At 45.2% G+C, this 26958-nt stretch overlaps 2 protein-coding genes across 3 annotated transcripts in view; one reads left to right on the forward strand and one right to left on the reverse strand.

The window, feature by feature from the left end:
- Positions 1–26958, forward strand: part of LOC106586781 (alpha-1,3-mannosyl-glycoprotein 4-beta-N-acetylglucosaminyltransferase A) — a 71983-nt gene that overhangs the window by 31654 nt on the left and 13371 nt on the right. Inside the window, exons 4-8 of one of the 2 annotated variants that reach the window (XM_014174400.3) lie at positions 1356–1496; positions 17986–18119; positions 18974–19020; positions 19185–19298; positions 26353–26428. In XM_014174400.3, coding sequence (XP_014029875.1) covers positions 1356–1496; positions 17986–18119; positions 18974–19020; positions 19185–19298; positions 26353–26428 — 512 coding nt within the window. Of the gene's footprint in view, positions 1–1355; positions 1497–10689; positions 11553–17985; positions 18120–18973; positions 19021–19184; positions 19299–26352; positions 26429–26958 lie in introns of those variants that run through there. The other variant, XM_045707864.2, reaches the window with a different exon arrangement.
- On the reverse strand, positions 14444–16809 carry LOC145864079 (uncharacterized). Its single transcript, XM_082969154.1, has 3 exons — positions 16510–16809; positions 15396–15892; positions 14444–15287 (listed from the first exon to the last, which is right to left on the reverse strand). Exons 2-3 carry the CDS (start codon positions 15800–15802, stop codon positions 15206–15208), a joined length of 489 nt encoding a protein of 162 aa, XP_082825280.1. The 5' UTR covers positions 15803–15892; positions 16510–16809; the 3' UTR covers positions 14444–15205.

The following is a 26958-nucleotide window of genomic DNA, read 5'->3' on the forward strand; positions in this document are numbered from 1 at the left end:
ATGCTTCAGAGTTCAAGTAACAGACACATCTCAACATCAACTGTTCACAGGAGACTGCGTGAATCAGGCCTTCATGGTTGAATTGCTGCAAAGAAACGACTACCAAAGGACACCAATAAGAAGAAGAGACTTGCTTGGGCCAAGAAACACGAGCAATGGACATTAGACCCGGTGGAAATCTGGCCTTTGGTCTGATGAGTCCAAATTTGAGATTTTCGGTTCTAACCGCCAAGTCTTTGTGAGACGCAGAGTAGGTGAACGGATGATCTCCGCATGTGTGGTTCCCACCGTGAAGCATGGAGGAGGAGGTGTGGGGGAGCTTTGCTGGTGACACTGTCACCAGCAAAGCGGTCTCTGATTTATTTAGAATTCAAGGCACACTTAACCAGCATGGCTACCACAGCATTCTGCAGAGATGCACCATCCCATCTGGTTTGCGCTTAGTGGGACTATCATTTGTTTTTCAACAGGACAATGACCCAACACACCTCCAGGTTGTGTAAGGACTATTTGACCAAGGAGAGTGATGGAGTACTGCATCAGATGACCTGGCCTTCAATCAACCGACCTCCATCCAATTGAGATGGTTTGGGATGAGTTGGACCTCAGAGTGAAAGAAAAGCAGCAAACAAGTGCTCAACATATGTGGGAACTCCGTCAAGACTGTTGGAAAAGCATTCCAGGTGAAGCTGGTTGAGAGAATGCCAAGAGTCTGCAAAGCTGTCATCAAGGCAAAGGGTGGCTACTTTGAAGAATTTGTTTAAAACTTTTTGGGGGGGTTACTACATAATTCCATATATGTTATTTCATAGTTTTGATGTCTTCACTATTATTCTACAATGTAGAAATAGTAAAAATAAAGAAAAACCCTTGAATGAGCAGGTGTCCAAACTTTTGACTGTTACTGTAAGTCAATTGATTCATGAATTGCCCTTCGTGCCCGCTCTCATACCCTATAATTCTGTATTTCTTTGTAACTAACTTGTATACAGGTAGACCAGAAAAGCCACATCCCTGATTGGCAGATGAATGTCAACCCTGATTTTGAAGCACCAGCTACTCATCAGTTGTTCTTTACAAATGCTCTTTTGAATTCGAATAAAATTGTACCTACACACTGAAGAAGGCTGCAAAGCCATAATGTCTGTTTACGCAATGCGGTGAAAATAATAAAACATTTTAAAAATGAAGTAAGCTTTATGCGCCATCTTTTTGAGTGCAGACCCATTACCCTTTTTATTTGTCTGAATTTGTGGGTTTAACACAACAGCCAAGCTTCTGGGAGAGTGCGATGGTCCCCTTTTCTCAACCATTCTACCAGTTGTAACTCTGATTCCTTCCTGTATCTCTATCAGATGAGACCCAGAAGCTGCTGAAGGAGCTGGCCAGTAGGAAGCCTCTCCAGGTGCCAAACATCTACCACCACCTGCCTCACCTGCTCAAAAATGAGGGCAGCCTGCACCCCGCTGTCCATGTCGGCCTGGGCCGTACCGGAGGTGAGAAACACACACGCATACAGGCAAGCACGCACACACTGCCTCTGTTTCCCGCCCTCTCAGTCCATGCTTCTTTTGTCATAACAGTTCTTACGTGGCCTGTGGCCTGGCTGATACATGTATTGTTAGCCCTGTTCTAGGCTTGTGTGTTCTCTATGGCCTGTTCTAGGCCTGTGTGTTCTCTGGCTGTTCTAGGCCTGTGTGTTCTCCTATGGCTGTTCTAGGCCTGTGTGCTTCTCTATGGCTGTTCTAGGCCTGTGTGTTCTCTATGGGCTGTTCTAGGCTTGTGTGTTCTCTATGGCGCCTGTTCTAGGCTTGTGTGTTCTCTATGGCTGTTCTAGGGCTAGCGTGCTTCGCTATGGCTGTTGTAGGCTAGCGTGTTCTCTCTGCTCTAGCGTGTAAGGTTGTGTTACACAGCCTTCCATCAGGACCTTTGAGCTCACAGCACAGTTGTGTGTGTGTGTGTGTGTGTGTGTGTGTGTGTGTGTGTGTGTGTGTGTGTGTGTGTGTGTGTGTGTGTGTGTGTGTGTGTGTGTGTGTGTGTGTGTGTGTGTGTGTGTGTGTGTGTGTGTGTGTGTGTGTGTGTGTTACTTCAGGCATAGATATGAGCGATTAGTCCCTCCATTGTAGCTGGGAGGCCAAGCTAGGCTCCAATCTCACTCAGTCCCCTATTGTCCCACACAGCCCGACCAGCCTGCTAACGTTACCCCGACCAGCCTGCTAACGTTACGTTAGCACTGCATGAGTCAGCCAGTTGCAATCTTCACCTAGCTTACAGCTACATTAAAGTAAACCAAAGTTTTGGAAATACATAGTTATCAAATAATGTTACGAGTATATGCAGTTAGCCAGCCAGCTAAAGTTGTTGTTACTTTTACCCCTTTTTGTCCCCAATTTTGTGGTATCCAATTGGTAGTTAGTCTTGTCTTATCGCTGCAACTCCCGTACGGACTCGGGATAGGCGAAGGTCGAGAGCCATGCGTCCTCCCGAAACACAACCCTGCCAAGCCGCACTGCTTCTTGACACACTGCTGGCTTAACCAGGAAGTCAGCCGCACCAATGTGTCGGAGGAAACACCGTCCAACTGATGACCGAAGTCAGTTTGCAGGTGCATGGCCCACCAGAAGGAGTCGCTAGAGCATAATGAGACAAGGACGTCCTGGCCGGCCAAACCCTCCCCTACCCCGGACATCGCTGCGCCATTCCGGAGGCTTTAAGTTCATTTTAACCTACTAACTAGCCTAGTTAGCCAACCACCACGGTCAACATAGCTAAGTAGTGAGCCAAGGAAACAACTAGTGTAGCACAGGTCCCAACCAACAGAACACAACAACAAAAACAACAACAAAAATCCAGCAGATAGAAATTAGAGAGAGCGGAGAATTACCGATTGACAGCTGAGTTAACTACCAAAGTCACAGAAGAGCCAAGGAGAGGCCGTTTCACCGGCCGAGGGAGAGTCAGCTAATCCAATAGTGATATAGTGAGGTAAATCTACACAGAATTTACCCGATTTACCTCCATCACTGCTGACACTCGTGATGTACCGGTAGGTCAGTAGGAAATACAGGTTGCAGGCTTCACACTCGGCACAGCACCTGGTTTCAATCAGTCTCGTACCGAATCCTGCATTCCGCTGGTTATACATACTAAGCCATCGAAGTCCTCTGGGTTGAAATGAGCACCACATACAGTAGACGTGCTCACTGTCTCAATCCCCCAATCCGCTCGCTTCCAATACAAACGGGTCCAAACTCAAAGCTAGCTTCTCGTTTTTGGGCCACAAATGAGTCGTTACACCGTCCTTGTGGGTATTACTGCACCAACGACGAACAACAGAAAACTGCTACAGTGCTCGCTCGACTACCAAACGCGCATGAAGTTATATGGTTTCTTCTTCGTGGATGTACATGGTAGCTCACCAGCGCCAGCACTTGGTTTGGAATGTAATTACATGCTAGCATGGATAGTAGCTGACGTTAGCCAGCTGGAACTAGCTCGGTAGCACCGGTTCTCCATATGACGTCGAGAAATCATGCATTGTGGGTAGTTCCGAAGATATCCTGAAATAAGTTAATTAATATATGTAAAAAAACAAAAACCCGCTAAAACATAAATATGTTTGTAGTTGTAGTCACGATCTGGTTACCTATAACTAAGTTACTAAGTCTTTGACCACACTGTGTTGTTACTTTGGTGAGTAAAAACCAATGCGTACTACCCTTTAAGATGATTATGGGCGGGGTGGGTGTTTTTGTGTGTGGCTTGTGTGTTAGACAGGGTTTAGGAGGATGAGCCGGGTCAAGGACTGGGAAGTAAGGTAAGGTGAGGAGAGTGTTAAAAATTGGGGACTTCCCAGTGACTAGACAGGCTTTAGGGAGGACAGACCATATTATAAAGGCTTTAGGGAGGACAGACCATATTATAAAGGCTTTAGGGAGGACAGACCATATTATAAAGGCTTTAGGGAGGACAGACCATATTATAAAGGCTTTAGGGAGGACAGACCATATTATAAAGGCTTTAGGGAGGACAGACCATATTATAAAGGCTTTAGGGAGGACAGACCATATTATAAAGGCTTTAGGGAGGACAGACCATATTATAAAGGCTTTAGGGAGGACAGACCATATTATAAAGGCTTTAGGGAGGACAGACCATATTATAAAAGGTAGAGAACACAGATTGGCAGTTTGGAACAAACACACAACACTGTGTCCCCTCTCTCTCGTCTCATCAAAGCCCAGTGACCCATCAGTATGAGGTTTTTCCAGATGGACCCAGAGACAAAGACAGAAGAAAACAACAATTTCTCATTTTTCTGTATGTGCGTGTGTGTGTTACCTGTGTGTTACCCGTCGACGTGGTCTTTCAAGGCTCTATGTCAGGTTTGTCTTGGAGGTAGAGGCTCTGATCCTCTGATGAGGCTTCTGTAGACAGATGATGCCTTCTCCTTTGTTGCCCTTCATTTAGTTTAGCCTCAGAGTTGTTTGGGTGTGGTGTGGGAGAGAGAGGGGTGGTCTTACTGCATGGACACGTTGTTGTTGTACTGCTCTACTGACAAGCCTCTGGGTTAAGATGAGACTAGTGACTGATAACAAGCCTCTGGGTTAAGATGAGACTAGTGACTGATAACAAGCCTCTGGGTTAAGATGAGACTAGTGACTGATAACAAGCCTCTGGGTTAAGATGAGGCTAGTGACTGATAACAAGCCTCTGGGTTAAGATGAGGCTAGTGACTGATAACAAGCCTCTGGGTTAAGATGAGACTAGTGACTGATAACAAGCCTCTGGGTTAAGATGAGACTAGTGACTGATAACAAGCCTCTGGGTTAAGATGAGGCTAGTGACTGATAACAAGCCTCTGGGTTAAGATGAGGCTAGTGACTGATAACAAGCCTCTGGGTTAAGATGAGACTAGTGACTGATAACAAGCCTCTGGGTTAAGATGAGACTAGTGACTGATAACAAGCCTCTGGGTTAAGATGAGACTAGTGACTGATAACAAGCCTCTGGGTTAAGATGAGACTAGTGACTGATAACAAGCCTCTGGGTTAAGATGAGGCTAGTGACTGATAACAAGCCTCTGGGTTAAGATGAGGCTAGTGACTGATAACAAGCCTCTGGGTTAAGATGAGGCTAGTGACTGATAACAAGCCTCTGGGTTAAGATGAGGCTAGTGACTGATAACAAGCCTCTGGGTTAAGATGAGGCTAGTGACTGATAACAAGCCTCTGGGGTAAGATGAGGCTAGTGACTGATAACAAGCCTCTGGGTTAAGATGAGGCTAGTGACTGATAACAAGCCTCTGGGTTAAGATGAGGCTAGTGACTGATAACAAGCCTCTGGGTTAAGATGAGGCTAGTGACTGATAACAAGCCTCTGGGTTAAGATGAGGCTAGTGACTGATAACAAGCCTCTGGGTTAAGATGAGGCTAGTGACTGATAACAAGCCTCTGGGTTAAGATGAGGCTAGTGACTGATAACAAGCCTCTGGGTTAAGATGAGGCTAGTGACTGATAACAAGCCTCTGGGTTAAGATGAGACTAGTGACTGATAACAAGCCTCTGGGTTAAGATGAGACTAGTGACTGATAACAAGCCTCTGGGTTAAGATGAGACTAGTGACTGATAACAAGCCTCTGGGTTAAGATGAGACTAGTGACTGATAACAAGCCTCTGGGTTAAGATGAGGCTAGTGACTGATAACAAGCCTCTGGGTTAAGATGAGGCTAGTGACTGATAACAAGCCTCTGGGTTAAGATGAGGCTAGTGACTGATAACAAGCCTCTGGGTCTAACGCACCCTGAGAGCTAGTGACTGATAACAAGCCTCTGGGTTAAGATGAGGCTAGTGACTGATAACAAGCCTCTGGGTTAAGATGAGGCTAGTGACTGATAACAAGCCTCTGGGTTAAGATGAGGCTAGTGACTGATAACAAGCCTCTGGGTTCAACGCACCCTGAGGACTAGTGACTGATAACAAGCCTCTGGGTTAAGATGAGACTAGTGACTGATAACAAGCCTCTGGGTTAAGATGAGACTAGTGACTGATAACAAGCCTCTGGGTTAAGATGAGGCTAGTGACTGATAACAAGCCTCTGGGTTAAGATGAGGCTAGTGACTGATAACAAGCCTCTGGGTTAAGATGAGGCTAGTGACTGATAACAAGCCTCTGGGTTAAGATGAGGCTAGTGACTGATAACAAGCCTCTGGGTTAAGATGAGACTAGTGACTGATAACAAGCCTCTGGGTTAAGATGAGACTAGTGACTGATAACAAGCCTCTGGGTTAAGATGAGACTAGTGACTGATAACAAGCCTCTGGGTTAAGATGAGACTAGTGATAATTACTTGGTTTAGGATCAAGAGCACTTTCTCACTCTCACTTTCCCTCATCTCTCTCTCATCTCTCTCTCATGTCTCTCTCATCTCACTCTCTCCCTCTGTCTCTCTGTTAGGGTTATTTATTTATAGCAGTGTAAATTGGGACATCACGCATGCTTCTGCCTGCCCACCACCTTCAGAGTGAGCAGGGGGTTACTGAACGAATGCGGAGCGAGAGATGGAGTTAAAAAAAGGAAAGTAGAAAGATGGAGTAGGAGGGATTTCTCTCCCCAGCCTGTCTTTTATGACTCATAGGGAACATAATGACTTATTGTATCTATTCATATTAATTCCGCTTTTTTTTGTCAATTTGTCTACGGTTTGTATGTTCTATTTTCATATAATAGTTTGGGAATGAGTGGTGTAAACCAGTGGTATTCAACCAGGGGTATTTAACCAGGGTTCCACGGGCCCAGGGGGTTCGAAAATATATACAGTGCATTTGGAAAGTATTCAGACCCTTTGACTTCTTCCACATTTTGTTACTTTACAGCCATATTCTAAAATGGATTAAATTAGTTTTTCCCCCTCATCAATCTACATACAATACCCCATAATGACAAAGCAAAAACAGGTTTTTAGAATCTTTTTGCAAATTTGTTACAAATAAAAAACTGAAATCACATTTACATAAGTATTCAGATCCTTTGCACAGTACTTTGTTGAAGCACCTTAGGCAGCGATTACAGCCTTGAGTCTTCTTGTATTTGGGGAGTTTTTCCCGTTCTTCTCTGCAGATCCGCTCAAGCTCTGTCAGGTTGGATGGGGAGCGTCGCTGCACAGCTATTTTCAGGTCTCTCCAGAGATGTTAGATCTGGTTCAAGTCCGGGCTCTGGCTGGGCCACTCAAAGGACATTCAGAGACTTGTCCCGAAGCCACTCCTGCGTTGTCTTAGCTGTGTGCTTAGGGTCATTGTTCTGTTGGAAGGTGAACCTTCGCCCCAGTCTGAGGTTCTGAGCGCTTTGGACCAGGTTTTCATCAAGGATCTCTCTGTTCTTTGCTCCGTTCATCTTTGCCTCGATCTTGACTAGTCTCCCAGTCCCTGCCGCTGAAAAACACCCCCACCGCATGATGTTGCCACCACCATGCTTCACCGTAGGGATGGTGCCAGGTTTCCCCAGACGTGACGCTTGGCATTCAGGCCAAAGTGTTGAATCTTGGTTTCATCAGACCAGATAGTCTTGATTCTCATGATCTGAGAGTCTTTAGGTGCCTTTTTGCAAACTCCAAGTTGGCTGTCAAGTGCCTTTTACTGAGGGAGTGGCTTCCATCTGGCCACTCTACCATAAAGGCCTGATTGGTCGAGTGCTGCAGAGATGGTTGTCCTTCTGGAAGGTTCTTCCATCTCCACAGAGGAATTCTGGAGCTCTGTCAGAGGGACCATCATCTTGGTCACCTCCCTGACCAAGGCCCTTCTCCCCCATTGCTCAGTTTGGCCGGGCGGCCAGCTCTAGGAAGAGTCTTGGTGGTTCCAAACTTCTTCCATTTTAAGAATGATGGAGGCCACTGTGTTCTTGGGGACCTTCAATGCAGCAGAAATGTTTTTGGTATCCTTCCCCAGATCTGTACCCCGACACAATCCTGTCTCTGTGCTCTACAGACAATTCCTTCGACCTCATGGCTTGGTTTTTGCTCTGACATGCACTGTCAACTGTGGGACCTTATATAGACAGGTGTGTGCCTTTCCAAATCATGTCCAATCAATTTAATTTACTACAGGTGGACTTCAATCAAGTTGTAGAAACATCTCAAGGATGATCAATGGAAACAGGATGCACCTGAGCTCAATTTTGAGTCTCATCGAAAAGGGTCTGAATGCTTATGTAAATAAGGTATTTCAGTTTTTTTTACATTTTTTTTTATTACGTTTGCAAAAAAAGTCTAAAACCTGTTTTTGCTTTGTCATTATGGGGTATTGTGGGTAGATTGATGAGGATAAACAATTAATTTAATCCATTTTATAATAAGGCTGTAACGTAAGAAAATTTGGAAAAAGTCAAGGGGTCTGAATACTTTCCGAATGCACTATATTTATAGTTTTATTTATTTTTTACAAAGTGGGAAAAATGTTTTATGTTTTTATTAATATTGCTAGCAACAACATTTGAAAAGAGGAGAACACCTTCTTTCTAATGATGTCAATTTTATTTCTCAACTCCTAGTTTTGAGAAAATTATACTCATCGTAGCCAATTACGCTCACTAGAGCATCTGACATACCACGTTAATGGAATTACGCTGTGACTGATTTTCACTAGAAATGTATGCCAAACAAAAACCATTGAATTCAAAGTTTTAAAAAAGCATTCAACTCTATGCACAATTATTACTTTGACATTTATTGGAAATACTGTGCAGATGCAAAGTTTGTCAACAGAATAAAACTGAGTGAGATTTTACCATAATTCTGTTATCAAACTTTGTATCTGAGCTGTTCTTCATGTAAATTTGTTTTTGTCAAATGTTCTGTGTAAATTTTTAAAGGCCCAGTGCAGTCAAAAACATAATTTGCTGTATTTTAAATATATTTCAACACTGAGGTTGGAATGATACTGTGAAATTGTAAAAATGATGATAATGCCCTTTTAGTGCAAGAGCTGTTTGAAAAGACCGCCTGAAATTTCAGCCTGTTGTGGTGGGATGGAGTTTTGACCTGCTTGGTGACATCACCTGGCAATAAATGAGTTAATAGACCAGTAAGAAAGGGTTCCAAGCCTCTCTGCCAATATCCGCTAGTTTTCAGGTGTCCCCTCTCCTAGACAGTTTTATCTAAATTCTTGCTTGAGAAATTACTCTTTGCTAAAAAGCGATTTTTGTTTCTTTTTGACCATTTTAATTGTAAACAATTACATTAAGTTACTTAATTGTTACCCAGAAATGATTTGATGTTGAGATTAAATTGGCTGCATTGGACCTTTTAAAAGCAGTCCTTGTGCATAGAGTTCTAGGGTTTGAAATCAATGGTTTTTGTTTGGTATACATTTTGTTTAAATAAAAAATCTGAGTCTTAGTGTTATTCCATTATCATGGAAATGCCCCATAGACTTTGAAAAGCACCTGCGAATAGGCTACCAGCGAGACAAGTGGCTGCTCGAAAGCTTTCTTGTGACTTGGACATTAATTTTTGCCAACACATGGCTAACTTTTGTTTAACCAGCTAAACAGCTGCTCTTTGCAAAAATGTGTTTTGAAATGTTGATTACTTCTTCTTGCCATTATCATTCACCTGATGACAAGACGTGACCTGTGATGGGGGTCCCTGGGTTGCCGGTTTGCCTGGGAAGGGCTCCCTGGACAAGGACTGGTTGAAAACCCCTGGTATAAACAGATGGGATTGCCATGTAGCCTTATATTTGAGTGTTATGCACTAGCCTAGCTAGCAGATAGCAAGGGGAGCTGATAGCATTCAGGTCCATTCAGCACTACTGGTACCGAATCTGATGTCTGAGAGTCTTAGGATCTAAACTCACACACAATACTCTTCTCTATCTCTACTAGGCCTTTCTATACACACACACACACACGTCAGTCGGTCCGTTCCGTCTCTGTGCGGACGTCAGATCACCAATCACCATTTACTTGTCTGTCAGAGGCACAGGTGGGTGTGATAATCAGGGTTATTTTCTGAGGGGGATGAAGGGGTTCAGTGATGGCATAAGAAGTCTCTCCCCCTCCCTTTAGCTTCTTGTATTTTCTGTCTCACTGTCTCCCTCCCCCCTCTCTCGGTCACACTCTCCATCCCTCCATCATCAGTCTGTCTGTCACGATCTCCCTTTTTTCTCCCTCTCAATTCAATTTCAATTTAAGGGCTTTATTGGCATGGGAAACATATGTTTACATTGCCAAAGCAAGTGAACTAGATAAACAAAAGTGAAATAAACAATCAAACATTTACACTTCCAGAAGTTCTCTCTGCCTCTTTTATTTGTTCTTTTCTTTCTCTATCTCTCTTTTTCTCTCCTTTCATCCTCGACCTACTTTCCTGGTTCTGTGTGTCTCTGTGCTGGGTGGAGAGACACAAAGCAAACCGAGGACCGATTCTCCACGCTGCACAGATCACACGCCACCATTCTGACACTTTCATTCTCTCTCTCCCCCTTCACTCATTCATTCACTCTCTTTCAGTCTGTTTATTGTGCCTCCCTCTTCCCCCATGTTTTCCAATGTTTGTCTCTAGAGCTAGCCCCATAAGAGATTAAAAACACACACACACACACACACACACTCCGTTGTTCTCTCACTCCTGGTGTGGTTGGATATTTTTTTTTGGGGGGGGGGGGGGGCAAAGCAAATATATGCAAATATTTTCCTGTTTTTCTGCCCTCTAATTTGAATATTTTGAAAGACAAACGTCTCCGGTCTAAGATAAAGATAGGGAGGGAGCGAAGAAATATATGTGCATAATGATCTGCTTGTCATTGTGTCAATAAGGAGAAAACACTGCATGAAACCACCTTTACTGTTCAGTTAAGACACACACTCTCCCTCATAAAGACAGACTCTCCCTCTCTTTCTCCCAAACACATACACACTGTTCCCAACTTTAAAAGCGTTAGGCACCAAACAGAATGTAAGGAGCACCAAAAATAGTATTTTTTTATACTTTAGGTTTCCATTAGGCCTATATGAATCCTACCTTTGATACATCTCATGAGTAGCACATTTTCATAGACCTACTGTCAGGTTACCAGGTTGTTAGCTAGCTAGGTAACATGACTGAACAAAGTTGTTTGTTATCAAACCAATAATTAGTGTCCGGATTTAGTTTAAAAAAGGCCCCCTGGTTTGTGAAATGAAATCAAATGCGCGCGACATCGTGCAGAAAGAACAAAAGGTATTTCTGGTAATATGGGTCATATTTTTAACCGTTTGAGATAGAGACGAGCCGTTTCTTTCCTGTAAAGCTGCAGACATGCCTCTTGTAAACAGGGTTTCCTCTCTGCGTGACGGTGAATTTCCAAAGCCTATCAGACTGGCCTGTACTGAGTACAGTGTATTCTTGGTTATACATTGTATACTTTCATCCCTGGTATCAACTTTTCTCGCTCTGCACGCTGCTCCAATGTATCAAATGTAAGAACAGAAGACTGACCAGGTTCTGCATCGCCCCTGGCTGTCACGGCTAAATGACATTGTAAAAACGGATGCAAGAAGAGGGACGGAGAGAAGCAGGTGAGTGGTGTCTGGAAGGGGGTACGGCTGGCGGGCTACGGCTGGCGGGCTACGGCCGACGGGCTACGGCTGGCGGGGTACGGCTGGCGGGCTACGGCTGGCGGGGTACGGCTGGCGGGCTACGGCTGGCGGGTTACGGCTGGCGGGCTACGGCCGGCAGGCTACGGCTGCCACACGTCATATGCACATGAAAGTGAAGTGGACTTTATGGAACTGGCGCATACATGAGACTAGTTGCAAAACTGACTTCATAAACATTTTTCTAACAGGTGCCAGCGGGTTGTTTAGAATGGTAGAAATGTCGTAGTGATGGGTTTGTATTTCTGAGCTTTAACTATTGTTAATCATTAGGTATAATAGCGACATGAGGGGGGCCATAATGAAGCTTTGGAGGGGCTGAGTGCAGCGGAAATGGTCACATGTGGCAGTACTGATAAGGGGAGGAACCGTTTAAGGCCCATATCACTCAGCTCCCAGCCTAGCAATAAGGATGCAATGTTTAGCGATAAGGAGGAGACTCCACCCAAAGTGGGGTATGTATACTACCACGGGTGGAACCATGTCCTTGTCTGTTCAGTTGTTCGATCCTTTGGGATCTTTGTTTAAACTTTCTTTAAGCTTTCGTATTGTCCGTCGAGTTATTACCCTGATAATTAGTACAATTTCATATGATACTACTGTTAGGTTCTACGGTATTCTAGAATGTTGGTATCATGACGTTTTGGTACTGCGATATGACCGTAGTACTAGTATACTATGCCACACCAACACACACGCTGTTCCCCAGTGAAAGAGATCCCTGGGCCTATTGTGTCAGTGTGGGACAAATGGAGGGATATGTGTTTAGTATTTCAGTGTGGTGTGGTTTTCAGGGGATCACCCCCTCTAAGGAAGATAATAGTCTGTCTGTATTCCCTATTCTACTCTCTCCCTTCAGGACACAGAATACAACTGAGAGCCAGGAGTATAACAATAGCTGCTGTCTCACCTCTCTCTCTCTCTCTCTCTCTCTCAATTCAATTTCAATTTAAGGGCTTTATTGGCATGGGAAACATGTTAACATTGGCTAAAACAAGTGAAGTAGATAATAAATAAAAGTGAAATGAACAATAAAAATGTACAGTAAACATTAAACTCACAAAGTTCCAAAATAATAAAGAAATGTAAAATGTCATATTGTGTGTGTATATATACAGTGTTGTAATGATGTACAAATAGTTAAAGTACAAAAGGGAAAATAAATAAACATAAATATGGGTTGTATTTACAATGGTGTTTGTTCTTTCCAATGTGTAAAGTAATTATCTTTTTGTTTTCTCATGATTTGGTTGGGTCTAATTGTGTTGCTGTCCTGGGGCTCTGTGGGGTCTGTTTGTGTTTGTGAACAGAGTGCCATGACCAGCTTGCTTAGGGGGCTCTTCTCCAGGTTCATCTCTCTGTAGGTGATGACTTTGTTATGGAAGATTTTGGAATCGCTTCCTTTTAGGTGGTTGTAGAATTTAACGGCTCAATTCTGGATTTTGATCATTAGCGGGTATCGGCCTAATTCTGGTCTGCATGCATTATTTGGTGTTTTCTGCATGCAGAGTCTCAATTTGGTGTTTGTCCCATTTTGTGAATTCTTGGTTGGTGAGCGGACCTTACAACCATAAAGGGCAATGGGTTCTATAACTGATTTAAGTATTTTTGGCCAGATCCTAATTGGTATGTCAAATTTTTTGTTTCTTTTGATGGCTTCTTGCCTTGTCTCTCAGATCGTTCACAGCTTTGTGGAAGTTACTTGTGGCGCTGATGTTTAGGCCGAGGTATGTATAGTTTTTTTGTGTGCTCTAGGGAAACGGTGTCTAGATAGAATTTGTATTTGTGGTCCTGGCAACTGGACCTTTTTTGGAACACCATTATTTTTGACTTACTGAGATGTACTATCAGGGCCCAGGTCTGACAGAATCTGTGCAGAATATCTAGGTGCTGCTGTAGGCCCTCCTTGGTTGGTGACAGAAGCACCAGGTCATCAGTAGACAGTGACTCACAACCTGGATTCCGTCTTATGTAGCAACATTTGAAATATTTTTTACATTTTTTTTTACAGTGGATAAAAGTAGAGTACAAAATGGAATATCATACACAGCATTTTTGAGGAACAATGGGAAAGTATTTCTACTTTGAAAGTTGATACACTTGTAAACTCACTTTTGAGAAAACGGCCTTTGAATGTTTTGGTACCTACTAGAGACCTCTTTGTCTCCACCCATTCAGCATTGTTCACACCCTCTTAAGCCTTTGCCCCACCCATCTCTTTATGATTCACATGTGAGGTCATGTGCTAAACATTGAGTAGTGTAATTAAAGATTAGACTAAAAGTGGTAGTAGCCTACAATAAGGAAAAGTTCCAGGTAAACAAAGTGTCCAGAAAAAAGATTTAATAAATATTAATGATGCTTACCCAGACACACTTGTCTAAATTGATGGGTCATGTGAAAGAAATGCTAGAACCCCCAGCCACATCTAGTGGTGGAAAAAGTAATATTTGAATAAAAGTATAAATCATTTCAAATTCCTTATATTAAATATATATATATTTATTATTATTATTATTTATTTTTTTTGGGGGGGGGGGGACGGAGAGCCAGACACTCAGTCATAATTTACAAACGAACCATTTGTGTTTAGTGAGTCTGCAAGATCAGAGGCAGTAGGGATGACCAGGGATGTTCTCTTGATAAGTGTGTGAATTGGACAATTTTCCTGTCAAAATGTAACAAGTACTTTTGGGTGACAAGGAAAATGTATGGAGTAAAAATTACATTAATTTTTTTAACGAATGTAGTGAAGTGAAAGTTGCCAAAAATATAAATAGTCATGTACAGTTACCACAAAAAAACTACTTAAGTAGTCATTGAAAGTATTTTTACTTAAGTACTTTACACCACTGCCAAAATGCCTTCACACCTCTACATTAGCATACTTTATACTGTTACACATGCACTTATCACATAGTATTCCATACGTAAGTTAAGGCCATGCAACCTGAGTGATTAAAAATGTTCAGTACTGTACATAAACAGATGCATGCGCCATATTTATGTGGTGGACACTTGATACGGTCACATGATATTGTTGTGGTATGTCACAAAATCACGTTATGACTACACCTCAATATTCATTTTATATATCAATATTTTGCTAAGTCTTGCTAAGAGGATGGTCTCTACAGAAGATGTAAACGGTACAGCTAAATGGTTACTTGCATAGCAGTAATATCAGAAATAGTGTCAATATAAATAGCATATATAGTATGTACAAGAACAATATCAATAACGATATCAGTGATATGCATACAATCAGGTGTAAAGTGGCTGAGCAGCAGGATAAACAATAGTAGCAGCAGCGTATGGTGTGTGTGTTAGGAGAGAGTCATGTGAATAGAGGCACTGCAGATAGGGATGATGACTGGTCCATCCAAACCACACATGAACAAGGGAATCTATATTCGGAGAGTCTGTTTCTGTCCTACCCTTGACTTTGGTGCAGGGCATGTGATGTCCATAGCCTCTTCGTCGCAAAACTCCCTGATCTTCTCAAAAATATTTGTCTAGCCGTGTCCAGTCCAAGTGGTGCTTGTACAGGCAGACCATCTATGGGAGGAAGGATGTCAGCGTTGCGCAGCAGCTGAAACCTGGTCCAGACAGTCTGAACGCTCCTTGGCGACAACACCAGGCTCAAGAGCATCGAAGCTGTAAAACAGAACAACAAAAAATCTGAAGACATTACAACCCTGCACAACATCAATTCACCTCTCAAGTTTAGATAAGAATAACCTCATAATGAACATGATTTTTTACCTGAAGTGTTGGTACTGCTTGATCTGTGGCAGCTGCCTGAAGTACAGAGTCAGGTGTTGTTGCCAGCCATAGCTTTCCACCAGCATCCTACCGTCCTCCAGTCCAACCAGCTGTGGGATGTTGACCCCTGTCACAGTGCTGTCCTTCACAACACCAGCAATCTCAGATAAAGTGTTCACTCTGGTCTTTCTGAAGGGCTGCTTGATGAGGCCGAAGAACCAGTCGGAGGCAAACTTGGTGTGGCCTGTGATCAGGAAGTGAAGGTCCAGATTGTGGTAGAGCTTGTGCATGGTCCACCAGCCACAATACCAGAGCACAAACTTGTTCTTGTTTTGTCCACTGCAGTTATCACAATTCAGGTCCACACGTATTTTCCCAACTCCGTAGTTGGTGAGGAAATGGTGCATGTAGTTGACGACTAGCTGCTGCCTTTGCTTGGGCCAGCTCTCTGTTTGATGACTGGTGGATTAGAGTCAGGCGTGTTCTACTGATTAATGCTGAAAGACACATTCCAGATGTATTATTATATAATCGATGCAAAATGGCATTCTGAGAGAACATCACTACACACAGTTCATACAGGTAATGTTAGCTACTGTAGCTAGCCAGCCATCTAATGTCAGCTGGCTAGCTAACAACAAGCTTTAACTAGCAATGCAAACCGATTGTCATATCTAGCTAAAGCTAACCAATAGGTTCAATGTTAGCTACCTAACATTAGGCTATAACTAGCAATGCATAATGGCATTCTGAGAAAACATCACTAACGTTACATACACCTCATACACATAACTTAATGTTAGCTAGCAAGCCAGCCACTCAGCTAACGTTAGCAAGCTAACAGCAAGCTTTAACTTGGGATCTTTTGTTTAGACATGTCACGTTAACGTTAGCTAGTTAAAAAATGAACTATACTCCCAATCCATAGAGTAACATTACTAGCAATACAAACCAGTTGTCATAGCAACCAAATAACGTTAGGTTTAATGTTAGTTAGCAAGCCAGCCACCGAACTCCAGCTGGCTAGCTAACAGCAAGCTTTAGCTTGCAATGAAAACAACTTTCTGACAAAATTAGAAAGGTATAATATCTGAATCTGTAGCTAGATTCTTACCTGTGTACATGGATGAAAGCTTCATGGCAGACTGCAACCCCTTTTATCAGACATCCTCTGTGCTGTTTCCGTTTAGTTTGCACAGCTTGTTTGGCCCGTTGTTTTCCACTGATTTCAAAACGTGTTATTTTCAGATTGAGAGAGAGAGTCAGCATTTGTCGTCCAGAAAGTAGTCCATCACAACTTTTTCCCATTGACCTTTGTCGATAGTGCCTGATAAATTCAGGGCAGCAATGTTATTGAGAGCAGTAGCAACATATTTGCAGTTCTCCATGGCTAAAGTAAAAAAAAAAAAAAAAATGCAGTAGAAAGGATTATCTAGGCATTATGAGCAGCTCATTTCATAGACCCCAAGAAGGAACACCGCAGACCAATCCAAACTCATCTCTCTGCATGTCCAGCCCACTCATTATTTCAGCCAATCATGGCTAGCAGGAAGGTTGCTGCCTTTCTCTGTGGCTAAACCAATTAGGCTCGTAATATAACAATTGTATTCGTATTTACAGATGACATACACGTTTGATATTAAGGCACATGAAAGTTCACATGTTCGAGAAGGCATTTTTGCAAAAAAACGCATTTTGATAAACATATTTTTTACGTTCAAAAGGCTCTCCTGTGAAGTCGTGACTTGCGACATACGCCTAGTTTCCTGAATCGGGTCACATTTGACTTCAGATTCTAATAGAGTGAGGACGGGTGCTGCAGACTGTTCTAGTGCCCTCACCAATTCGTTGATATATATATGTTGAAGAGGGTGGGGCTTAAGCTGCATCCCTGTCTCACCCCACGGCCCTGTAGAAATAAATGTGTGTTTTTGCCAATTTTAACCGCACACTTGTTGTTTGTGTACATTGATTTTCTAACGTTGTATCTTTTTCCCACAACACCACTTTCCAACAATTTGTATAGCAGACCCTCATGCCAAATTGAGTCAAAGGCATTTTTGAAATCAACAAAGCATGAGAAGACTATGCCTTTGTTTTGGTTTCTTTGTTTGTCAATTAGGGAGTGCAGGGTGAATACGTGCTTTGTCGTATGGTAATTAGGTAAAATGGCGATTTGATATTTGCTCAGTACATTGTTTTCACTGAGGAAATGTAGGAGTCTGCTATTAATGATAATGCAGAGGATTTCTCTCTCCCCTCCCTCTCTCTTTCTTTCTCTCTCTCTCGCTCGCTCTCTTTCTCTCTCTTGTGCTCTCTCCCCCCAACTCTTTCCCTCCCTCTCCCCTCCCTCCCTTTCTTTCGTCTTTTCTTTCTCCCTCCCACCAGTCTCTCTCTTTCTCTCTCTCCCTCTCCTACCTTTTCCTCAGTTAAACTTCTGCCTTCCATTCATTGAAAATTTTTGTTTTCTTGAAATACAAAGCAACTTAGTTACTACATTTAACACGTTCAGTTCTCAGCCTGTGTGTTTTTGTGTTTCTTCCTCTATGGTCTGACTCTGTTTTTACCTGGGTCATTTCATCTCCCCCAGTCTCCATGGTGATGGGTATTCCTACCGTAAAGCGTAAAGTGAAGTCGTACCTGGCTGAGACGCTGCACTCGCTCATCAACAAGCTCTCACCTGAGGAGAGACATGACTGTGTCATCATCGTCTTTGTAGGAGAGGTGGGGGGAAACACACCACACACACACACACACACACACACACACACACACACATCCACCAGGGTTTCTCACATTCAAAAAAGAGAGAAATTTACCGTCCCAATATGCATTGGGTGCGTAACCTGATTAAGGCGTCCACCCACGGTGCTCAGAAATACAAATCACATTGAGATTATGGTAATTTGTCTTTAAGATGTTAGAATAACTGCCACATTTACTTTTCCTCAGCCAACAATACCAGTAACAAACAGCAAAATCAGTAGCGTATGTCAATCTACTATCCCCCATAGTATAAAAGTGTACCTATTAAATTGGTCAGCTTGTCGTTCTCTGCGAGAATGAAATAGCCTATTCCAAACAGACTCTGGGACAGTTGTGGGACGATAGATCACAGATTCCTACAACCAGTAGACCTAGGCTACATCAAAACAGTGACACTGATGCAACAGACTTGGATTAGCTAACACAACGTGCCATTGGAACACATCAGTGATGGTTGCTGATAATGGGCCTCTGTACGCCTATGTAGATATTCCATAAAAAATCTGCCTGTTCTAGCTACAATAGTCATTTACAACATTAATAATGTATACACTGTCATTCTGATCAATTTGATGTTATTTTAATGGACAAAAAATGTGCTTTTCTTGCAAAAACAAGGACATTTCTAAGTGACCCCAAACTTTTGAACGGTAGTGTAGCTCATTCCATTATTCTGCTTTTAATTTTTTTTAAATGTGCCCAAATCCCTGACACACACACACACACACACACACACACACACACACACACACACACACACACACACACACATTGTGACATACAAATAATAACATTATTTTCTGTCTCTGTAGACGGACACAGAATACGTCCAAAGCGTGGTGACCGGACTGGAGAAAGAGTGAGTGACCTCACTTCCTGTCCCTAACTTCACACAGCTTCCTGTCTTTGTGATGACTGTTTCCTGTCTGATAATTCCCCTGACGGTTTAAAGAGAACAGAAGGAGAATTAAAAAAGTGTGTGTGTGTGTGTGTGTGTGTGTGTGTGTGTGCTGTCTATCCCAGGTTTTCTACAGAGTTCAGTTCAGGCCTGTTGGAGGTGATCTCTCCTCCTGCCAGCTACTACCCTGATCTCAAAGACCTCAAAGAGACCTTCGGAGACTCCAGAGAGAGGGTCAGGTGAGGGGAAACACCCAGTAAAACACACCACATTTGAACAGGGCTCCAGACATACATTTCTCCCTGGTGGCACTGCTGACACTAACATTTCAGTTTGAAATGTTTTACTATGAGGAGGTGAGTCTCGCTCATTACAGCAGCCGTCCCCATCAACACAGACAGACAGGCAGGGACAACAGCGGGAGCCTGGAGCCCTGTCATCTCCTCTGTCCCGTTCAGTCTGGAGCCCTGTCATCTCCTCTGTCAAATCAAATCAAATCAAATGTATTTTTATATAGCCCTTCGTACATCAGCTGATATTCTCAAAGTGCTGTACAGAAACCCAGCCTAAAACCCCAAACAGCAAGCAAAGCATGTGAAAGAAGCACGGTGGCTAGGAAAAACTCCCTAGGAAAAACTCCCTAGAAAGGCCAAAAACCTAGGAAGAAACCTTGAGAGGAACCAGGCTATGAGGGGTGGCCAGTCCTCTTCTGGCTGTGCAGGGTGGATATTATAACAGAACATGGTCAAAATGTTAAAATGTTAAAATGTTCATAAATGACCAGCATGGTCAAATAATAATAATCATAGTAGTTGTCGAGGGTGCAACAAGCACGTCCGGTGAACAGGTCAGGGTTCCATAGCCGCAGGCAGAACAGTTGAAACTGGAGCAGCAGCACGGCCAGGTGGACTGGGGACAGCAAGGAGTCATCATACCAGGTAGTCCTGAGGCATGGTCCTAGGGCTCAGGTCCTCCGAGAGAAAGACAGAAAGAGAGAAAGAGAGAATTAGAGAGAGCATATTTAAATTCACACAGGACACCGGATAAGACAAGAGAAATACTCCAGATGTAACAGACTGACCCTAGCCCCCCGACACATAAACTACTGCAGCATAAATACTGGAGGCTGAGACAGGAGGGATCAGAAGACACTGTGGCCCCATCCGATGATACCCCCGGACAGGGCCAAACAGGCAGGATATAACCCCACCCACTTTGCCAAAGCACAGCCCCCACACCACTAGAGGGCTGTCCCGTTCAGTCTGGAGCCCTGTCATCTCCTCTGTCCCTTTCAGTCTGGAGCACTGTCATCTCCTCTGTCCCCTTCAGCCTGGAGCCCTGTCATCTCCTCTGTCCCTTTCAGTCTGGAGCCCTGTCATCTCCTCTGTCCCTTTCAGCCTGGAGCCCTGTCATCTCCTCTGTCCCGTTCAGCCTGGAGCCCTGTCATCTCCTCTGTCCCTTTCAGCCTGGAGCCCTGTCATCTCCTCTGTCCCTTTCAGCCTGGAGCCCTGTCATCTCCTCTGTCCCTTTCAGTCTGGAGCCCTGTCATCTCCTCTGTCCCTTTCAGCCTGGAGCCCTGTCATCTCCTCTGTCCCCTTCAGCCTGGAGCCCTGTCATCTCCTCTGTCCCTTTCAGCCTGGAGCACTGTCATCTCCTCTGTCCCTTTCAGCCTGGAGCCCTGTCATCTCCTCTGTCCTCTTCAGCCTGGAGCCCTGTCATCTCCTCTGTCCCCTTCAGCCTGGAGCCCTGTCATCTCCTCTGTCCCGTTCAGCCTGGAGCCCTGTCATCTCCTCTGTCCTCTTCAGCCTGGAGCCCTGTCATCTCCTCTGTCCCTTTCAGCCTGGAGCCCTGTCATCTCCTCTGTCCCGTTCAGCCTGGAGCCCTGTCATCTCCTCTGTCCTCTTCAGCCTGGAGCCCTGTCATCTCCTCTGTCCCTTTCAGCCTGGAGCCCTGTCATCTCCTCTGTCCCTTTCAGCCTGGAGCCCTGTCATCTCCTCTGTCCCTTTCAGCCTGGAGCCCTGTCATCTCCTCTGTCCCTTTCAGCCTGGAGCCCTGTCATCTCCTCTGTCCCTTTCAGCCTGGAGCCCTGTCATCTCCTCTGTCCCTTTCAGCCTGGAGCCCTGTCATCTCCTCTGTCCCTTTCAGTCTGGAGCCCTGTCATCTCCTCTGTCCCGTTCAGTCTGGAGCCCTGTCATCTCCTCTGTCCCCTTCAGCCTGGAGCCCTGTCATCTCCTCTGTCCTCTTCAGCCTGGAGCCCTGTCATCTCCTCTGTCCCTTTCAGCCTGGAGCCCTGTCATCTCCTCTGTCCCTTTCAGCCTGGAGCCCTGTCATCTCCTCTGTCCCTTTCAGCCTGGAGCCCTGTCATCTCCTCTGTCCCTTTCAGTCTGGAGCCCTGTCATCTCCTCTGTCCCTTTCAGCCTGGAGCCCTGTCATCTCCTCTGTCCCGTTCAGTCTGGAGCCCTGTCATCTCCTCTGTCCTCGTTCAGCCTGGAGCCCTGTCATCTCCTCTGTCCTCGTTCAGCCTGGAGCCCTGTCATCTCCTCTGTCCCTTTCAGCCTGGAGCCCTGTCATCTCCTCTGTCCCTCTTCAGCCTGGAGCCCTGTCATCTCCTCTGTCCCTTTCAGCCTGGAGCCCTGTCATCTCCTCTGTCCCTCTTCAGCCTGGAGCCCTGTCATCTCCTCTGTCCCTCTTCAGCCTGGAGCCCTGTCATCTCCTCTGTCCCTTTCAGCCTGGAGCCCTGTCATCTCCTCTGTCCCGTTCAGCCTGGAGCCCTGTCATCTCCTCTGTCCCTTTCAGTCTGGAGCCCTGTCATCTCCTCTGTCCCTTTCAGCCTGGAGCCCTGTCATCTCCTCTGTCCCTCTTCAGTCTGGAGCCCTGTCATCTCCTCTGTCCCTTTCAGTCTGGAGCCCTGTCATCTCCTCTGTCCCTTTCAGCCTGGAGCCCTGTCATCTCCTCTGTCCCTTTCAGCCTGGAGCCCTGTCATCTCCTCTGTCCCTTTCAGCCTGGAGCCCTGTCATCTCCTCTGTCCCTTTCAGCCTGGAGCCCTGTCATCTCCTCTGTCCCTTTCAGCCTGGAGCCCTGTCATCTCCTCTGTCCCGTTCAGCCTGGAGCCCTGTCATCTCCTCTGTCCCTTTCAGCCTGGAGCCCTGTCATCTCCTCTGTCCCGTTCAGTCTGGAGCCCTGTCATCTCCTCTGTCCCTTTCAGTCTGGAGCCCTGTCATCTCCTCTGTCCCGTTCAGTCTGGAGCCCTGTCATCTCCTCTGTCCCTTTCAGTCTGGAGCCCTGTCATCTCCTCTGTCCCGTTCAGCCTGGAGCCCTGTCATCTCCTCTGTCCCTTTCAGTCTGGAGCCCTGTCATCTCCTCTGTCCCTTTCAGCCTGGAGCCCTGTCATCTCCTCTGTCCCGTTCAGTCTGGAGCCCTGTCATCTCCTCTGTCCCTTTCAGTCTGGAGCCCTGTCATCTCCTCTGTCCCTTTCAGCCTGGAGCCCTGTCATCTCCTCTGTCCCTTTCAGCCTGGAGCCCTGTCATCTCCTCTGTCCCGTTCAGTCTGGAGCCCTGTCATCTCCTCTGTCCCTTTCAGTCTGGAGCCCTGTCATCTCCTCTGTCCCTTTCAGCCTGGAGCCCTGTCATCTCCTCTGTCCCTTTCAGCCTGGAGCCCTGTCATCTCCTCTGTCCCGTTCAGTCTGGAGCCCTGTCATCTCCTCTGTCCCTTTCAGCCTAGAGCCCTGTCATCTCCTCTGTCCCTTTCAGCCTGGAGCCCTGTTGGAATCTAAACAATCACAGGAAGTTTCTCCGCCTTTCATCTTCAATTGGTGACAAACATTGGGAAACTTTCAAATAACGCCCCCACTCCGCCACTTTGGCACCTCTCCAGCCCAGCTCCACTGCTCACGCCCCATTGAAAATGACTTTGTTCTGGCTGTTGTTCGTGGATGTGTCATGTCCGTTGGGCATTGCTAGTGACAGGATGGCGAGGAGAGGAGAGGAGAGGAGAGGAGAGGAGAGGAGAGGAGAGGAGAGGAGAGGAGAGGAGAGGAGAGGAGAGGAGAGGAGAGGAGAGGAGAGGAGAGGAGAGGAGAGGAGAGGAGAGGAGAGGAGGGAGGGGGATGAGCGGGATGGAGGAGTGGGCCAGGTACTCAGTATTCCACAGGCATCCCTCAAAGTGAGCTCAAGGTCGATTGCATTCTTCCCTCTCTCTCCCACCCTCCCCTTTTCCCTCACTCCTACATTCTCTGCTGTTTGAACATCTTTCTCTTAAACTTCTGTACTTTTTTCGAGAACATGAAAAATGGTTCAAATACCACAATTCATGCACACACTTCTATTCAGCGGTACTGTGGTTAGGCCTAGGCTCCACCCAGTTTATCAAGAGGTTTACTATTCAAATAAATGATTACCGTTATGCAGTTACATTGGTCAAATCTAAGGCGAATTGATTGTATGATTTCTTTCATTTATTCATTAATGCATACATGGCTGTCTCTGATTTTTAAAATGTATTTAAAACATTTCAAATGTAATGATATTGAACTCAAAAAAGGGCCAACGATTGAACAGAGCAGTAGCTGGGTTTATCAGTCTTGATCAAGTGCCATTTTGTGACTGGCTAATATGCCTTATTCTTTTGCCCTGGTATCGTGTATCGAGTATTGTGATACTAAACCTGGTATCGGTATCAAAGTGCTGGTATCGTGACAACACTACTCTCGCTTTCTAATTATATCTTTCTTTCTTACTCTCTTTTCCTTTCTCTTCTTCTCTCTTCCACCTCCTTCTTTTCGCTCTCTCCCTCCTCGCTCTGTTTTATCTCTACCGCTTTCCTCTGCACACCCCTCCCTCTGTCTGATTGATGTTATCATATCATCCCTTCTCTCTCGCTCTTCTAGAAATGGTTTATCGCTTTAATTTGTTCTCTCTCCCTCTGTTTTCTCCGGCTTTCTCTCCCTCTGTCTCTCCCTCCCTCACACTCCATCACTCTGTGTCCCGTGAGAATCAGTGTTCATCCAACGCGACCACACATCTGACAGCGTGTGTGTGCTCAGTGGGATTTTTATTTCTTTAAAAAGGCAAGTCAGTTAAGAACAAATTCTTATTTACAATGACGGCCTAGGAACAGTGGGTTAACTGCCTTGTTCAGGGGCAGAACGACAGGTTTTTACCTTGTCCGCTTGGGGATTTGATCTTGCAACCTTTCGGTTATTGGCCCAACACTCTAACCACTAGGCTACCTGCTTCATTCTGTAGTTAGAGGACTCCTGATATCTCCAGGAGTGATAAATATCATTTTCGTCTTGTTGTTTAGTACTGTCTAGGGCCATCTACTTTTTAAGGGTCCACACCACTCTCTCAATTAAGTATCTTACCTAGTTGTTTTCGGATTATCTCATTTAGCATTTTTGTAGTTCTTTAGTCAAGTATGTGTGTGTTTTCTGTACCTGTTCGCTCCTGTCACTGTAGGATTTACAGATTCTCCCCACCCCTTGGCTGCAACCCTTCTAATTTAATGTGCCCTGCGTGCACAACCCATGTGGAATTCCTGGAACTGCTGATCTGCGGTCAAGAACGCTGAGTTCATCTCAGCCTATACTGCCCTTCAGTCCCTAGACTTTTTGGCCCTGACGGAGACATGGATCACCCCAGAAAACCCTGCTACTCCAGCTGCTCTCTCTTCATCTGACTAAGTTTCGACGTATTCTCAGTACTGGTGTCCCCCAGGGCTCGGTTCTAGGCCCTCTCCTCTTCTCTCTATACACCAAGTCACTTGGCTCCATTATATCCTCACTTGGTCTCTCCTATCATTGCTATCTGGATGACACTCAACTACTTTTCTTTTTCCACCCTTCTGACACCCAGGTGGCAACACCTATCACTATGTGCCTGCAGATATCTCAGCTTAGATGACGGCCCACCACCTCAAGCTCAACCTTGACAGGACGGAGCTGCTCTTCCTCCCACTGAAGGCCTGTGTCCCCCTCCCAGAGTGCAAAGAACCTTGATGTGACCCTGGACAACACCTTGTCGTTCTCTGCAAACATCACAGCAGTGACTCGCTTCTGTAGGTTCATGCTCTACAACATCCGTAGAGTACGACGCTACGTCACACAGGAAGTGGTGCAGGTCCCACAGGAAGTGGTGCAGCTTCCATCTGGACTACTCCATCTCGCTGTTGGCTGGGCTCCCGGCTTGTGCCATCAAATCCCTGCAATTTATCCAGAACTCCGCAGCCCGCCTGGTGTTCAGTTTTCCCAAGTCACCCCGCTCCGCCGCAAACTCCACTGACTTCCAGTCAGAAGCTTGCATCCACTACAAGACTTGCCTATGGGGCAGGAAGAGGAACCTTAAGACTATGCTCAAACCCTACACCCCAACCCAAGAAGACGTTCTGCCACCTCTGGTCTGTTGGCTCTCCCACCCTACGAGTAGACATCTCCCGCTCTGCCCCGTCCAAGCTCTTCTCTGTCCTGGCACCCCAATGGTGGAACCAGCTTCACCCTGAAGCTAGGACAGCAGAGACCCTGCCCATCTTCCCAAAACATCTGAAACCCTACCTCTTCAAAGAGTATCTTAAATAATCCCACAGCCCCCCCCACATAAACCCTCATCAACCACACATCCAACCCCCCCCAACAAAAACACTTGCCTTTCCTGAACTAACGCTCACACTTTTCCCCCTTAGTAGCTGTGACTTTGCTGATAACTGCATTATTGAGGAACATGTACCTACTATGACTGAGATATGTGGTTGTCCCACCTCGCTGAATGCACTAACTGGAAGTCGCTCTGGGTTAGAGAAGCCTTTATTCATCCTACTATTCTTCACAGGCCTTTATTCTTCCCACTGCCCTCACATCAGAAATGTGTTGATGTTCGTTCTCTCTCTCTCTCTCTCTCTCTCTCTCTCTCTCTCTCTCTCTTTCACAGTGTTTGAACTTAGTCTGATGTGTGCCTGTTGTGTGTTGCCCTTTGTAAGCACTATTCTTTTTCAGGGGGCTTATTGAATATTAATGAGAAGCCCCCTGGACTCCCTGCTGCTGGAAAGGTGGAAAGATTAACACAACTGTGTGTGTGTGTGTGTGTGTGCACGCCTCTGAGTGCATGGTGAACAGAGCTCATTAGAGCCACTTACAGCAGGAATTGACTGTACCTACTGCCCACCTGCTGTGTGTGTGTGTGCCAGCCTCAACACCTGCTGTCAGGCAGTGATGTGTACACCTGCTCCCTCCAGCCACCATGCATCAGTCATTTAGCAACAGGGTAGGAGGAAATGATTCCTAATCGTGTGTGTGTGTTGTAGATGGCGGACCAAGCAGAATCTGGACTATTCCTTCCTCATGATGTATGCTGTGAGCAAAGGAGTCTACTATGTCCAGGTATGTACGTTCTTGGAACACACACACATTCCGCCCCTAGCCCTATTAAAACTGCGTTCCCATGGCAACATGTTAGAATGTGCCCGGCAGGAGCAGTATGTGTCTGGGGCAGAGTTGTAGTACACCTAGTACCAACACACACACACACACACACACACACTTACTTCAGCATCAGAGGATGCGTTACCACGGAAACAGTGATGAGTCTGCAGTTTGGAACAATACATGCCCAATTTGGGCATGTTCTTTACATCAAACAAGGCCATTTGCAATTGTGTGTGGGTCAGAAGAGCATGGCGGAGAGAGATGGAGTTGCCTGCTCTTTTGTCAGATTTGGGCAGTATTTTCTCCTCCTTGTGAAGATCAGAGCTACTGTGATACTTTACTGGTTGTTCTGTCTGTTATATCATACCACCTGCTGATCCCTCCCTCATTCCCATAGACAGCAAGCATACATAGATATAATGAGCTACCACATCTCATCTTCTGTTAACCCCATCTGTCCTTTGTTTGTTTGTTTGTTTGTTTGT

The sequence above is a fragment of the Salmo salar genome, chromosome 25 (assembly GCF_965601325.2).
Source record: "Salmo salar chromosome 25, fSalSal1, whole genome shotgun sequence".
Taxonomy (NCBI): domain Eukaryota; kingdom Metazoa; phylum Chordata; class Actinopteri; order Salmoniformes; family Salmonidae; genus Salmo; species Salmo salar.

What these genes read in the sequence shown, in the direction of transcription:
- LOC145864079 (XM_082969154.1), bottom strand. Translation starts at nt 15,802, where the DNA reads ATGCACCATTTCCTCACCAACTACGGAGTTGGGAAAATACGTGTGGAC. An exon ending in AAGCAGTACCAACACTTCAG is followed by an intron (nt 15,288 to 15,395) that starts GTAAAAAATCAT and finishes TCTGTTTTACAG; the next exon opens with CTTCGATGCTCTTGAGCCTG.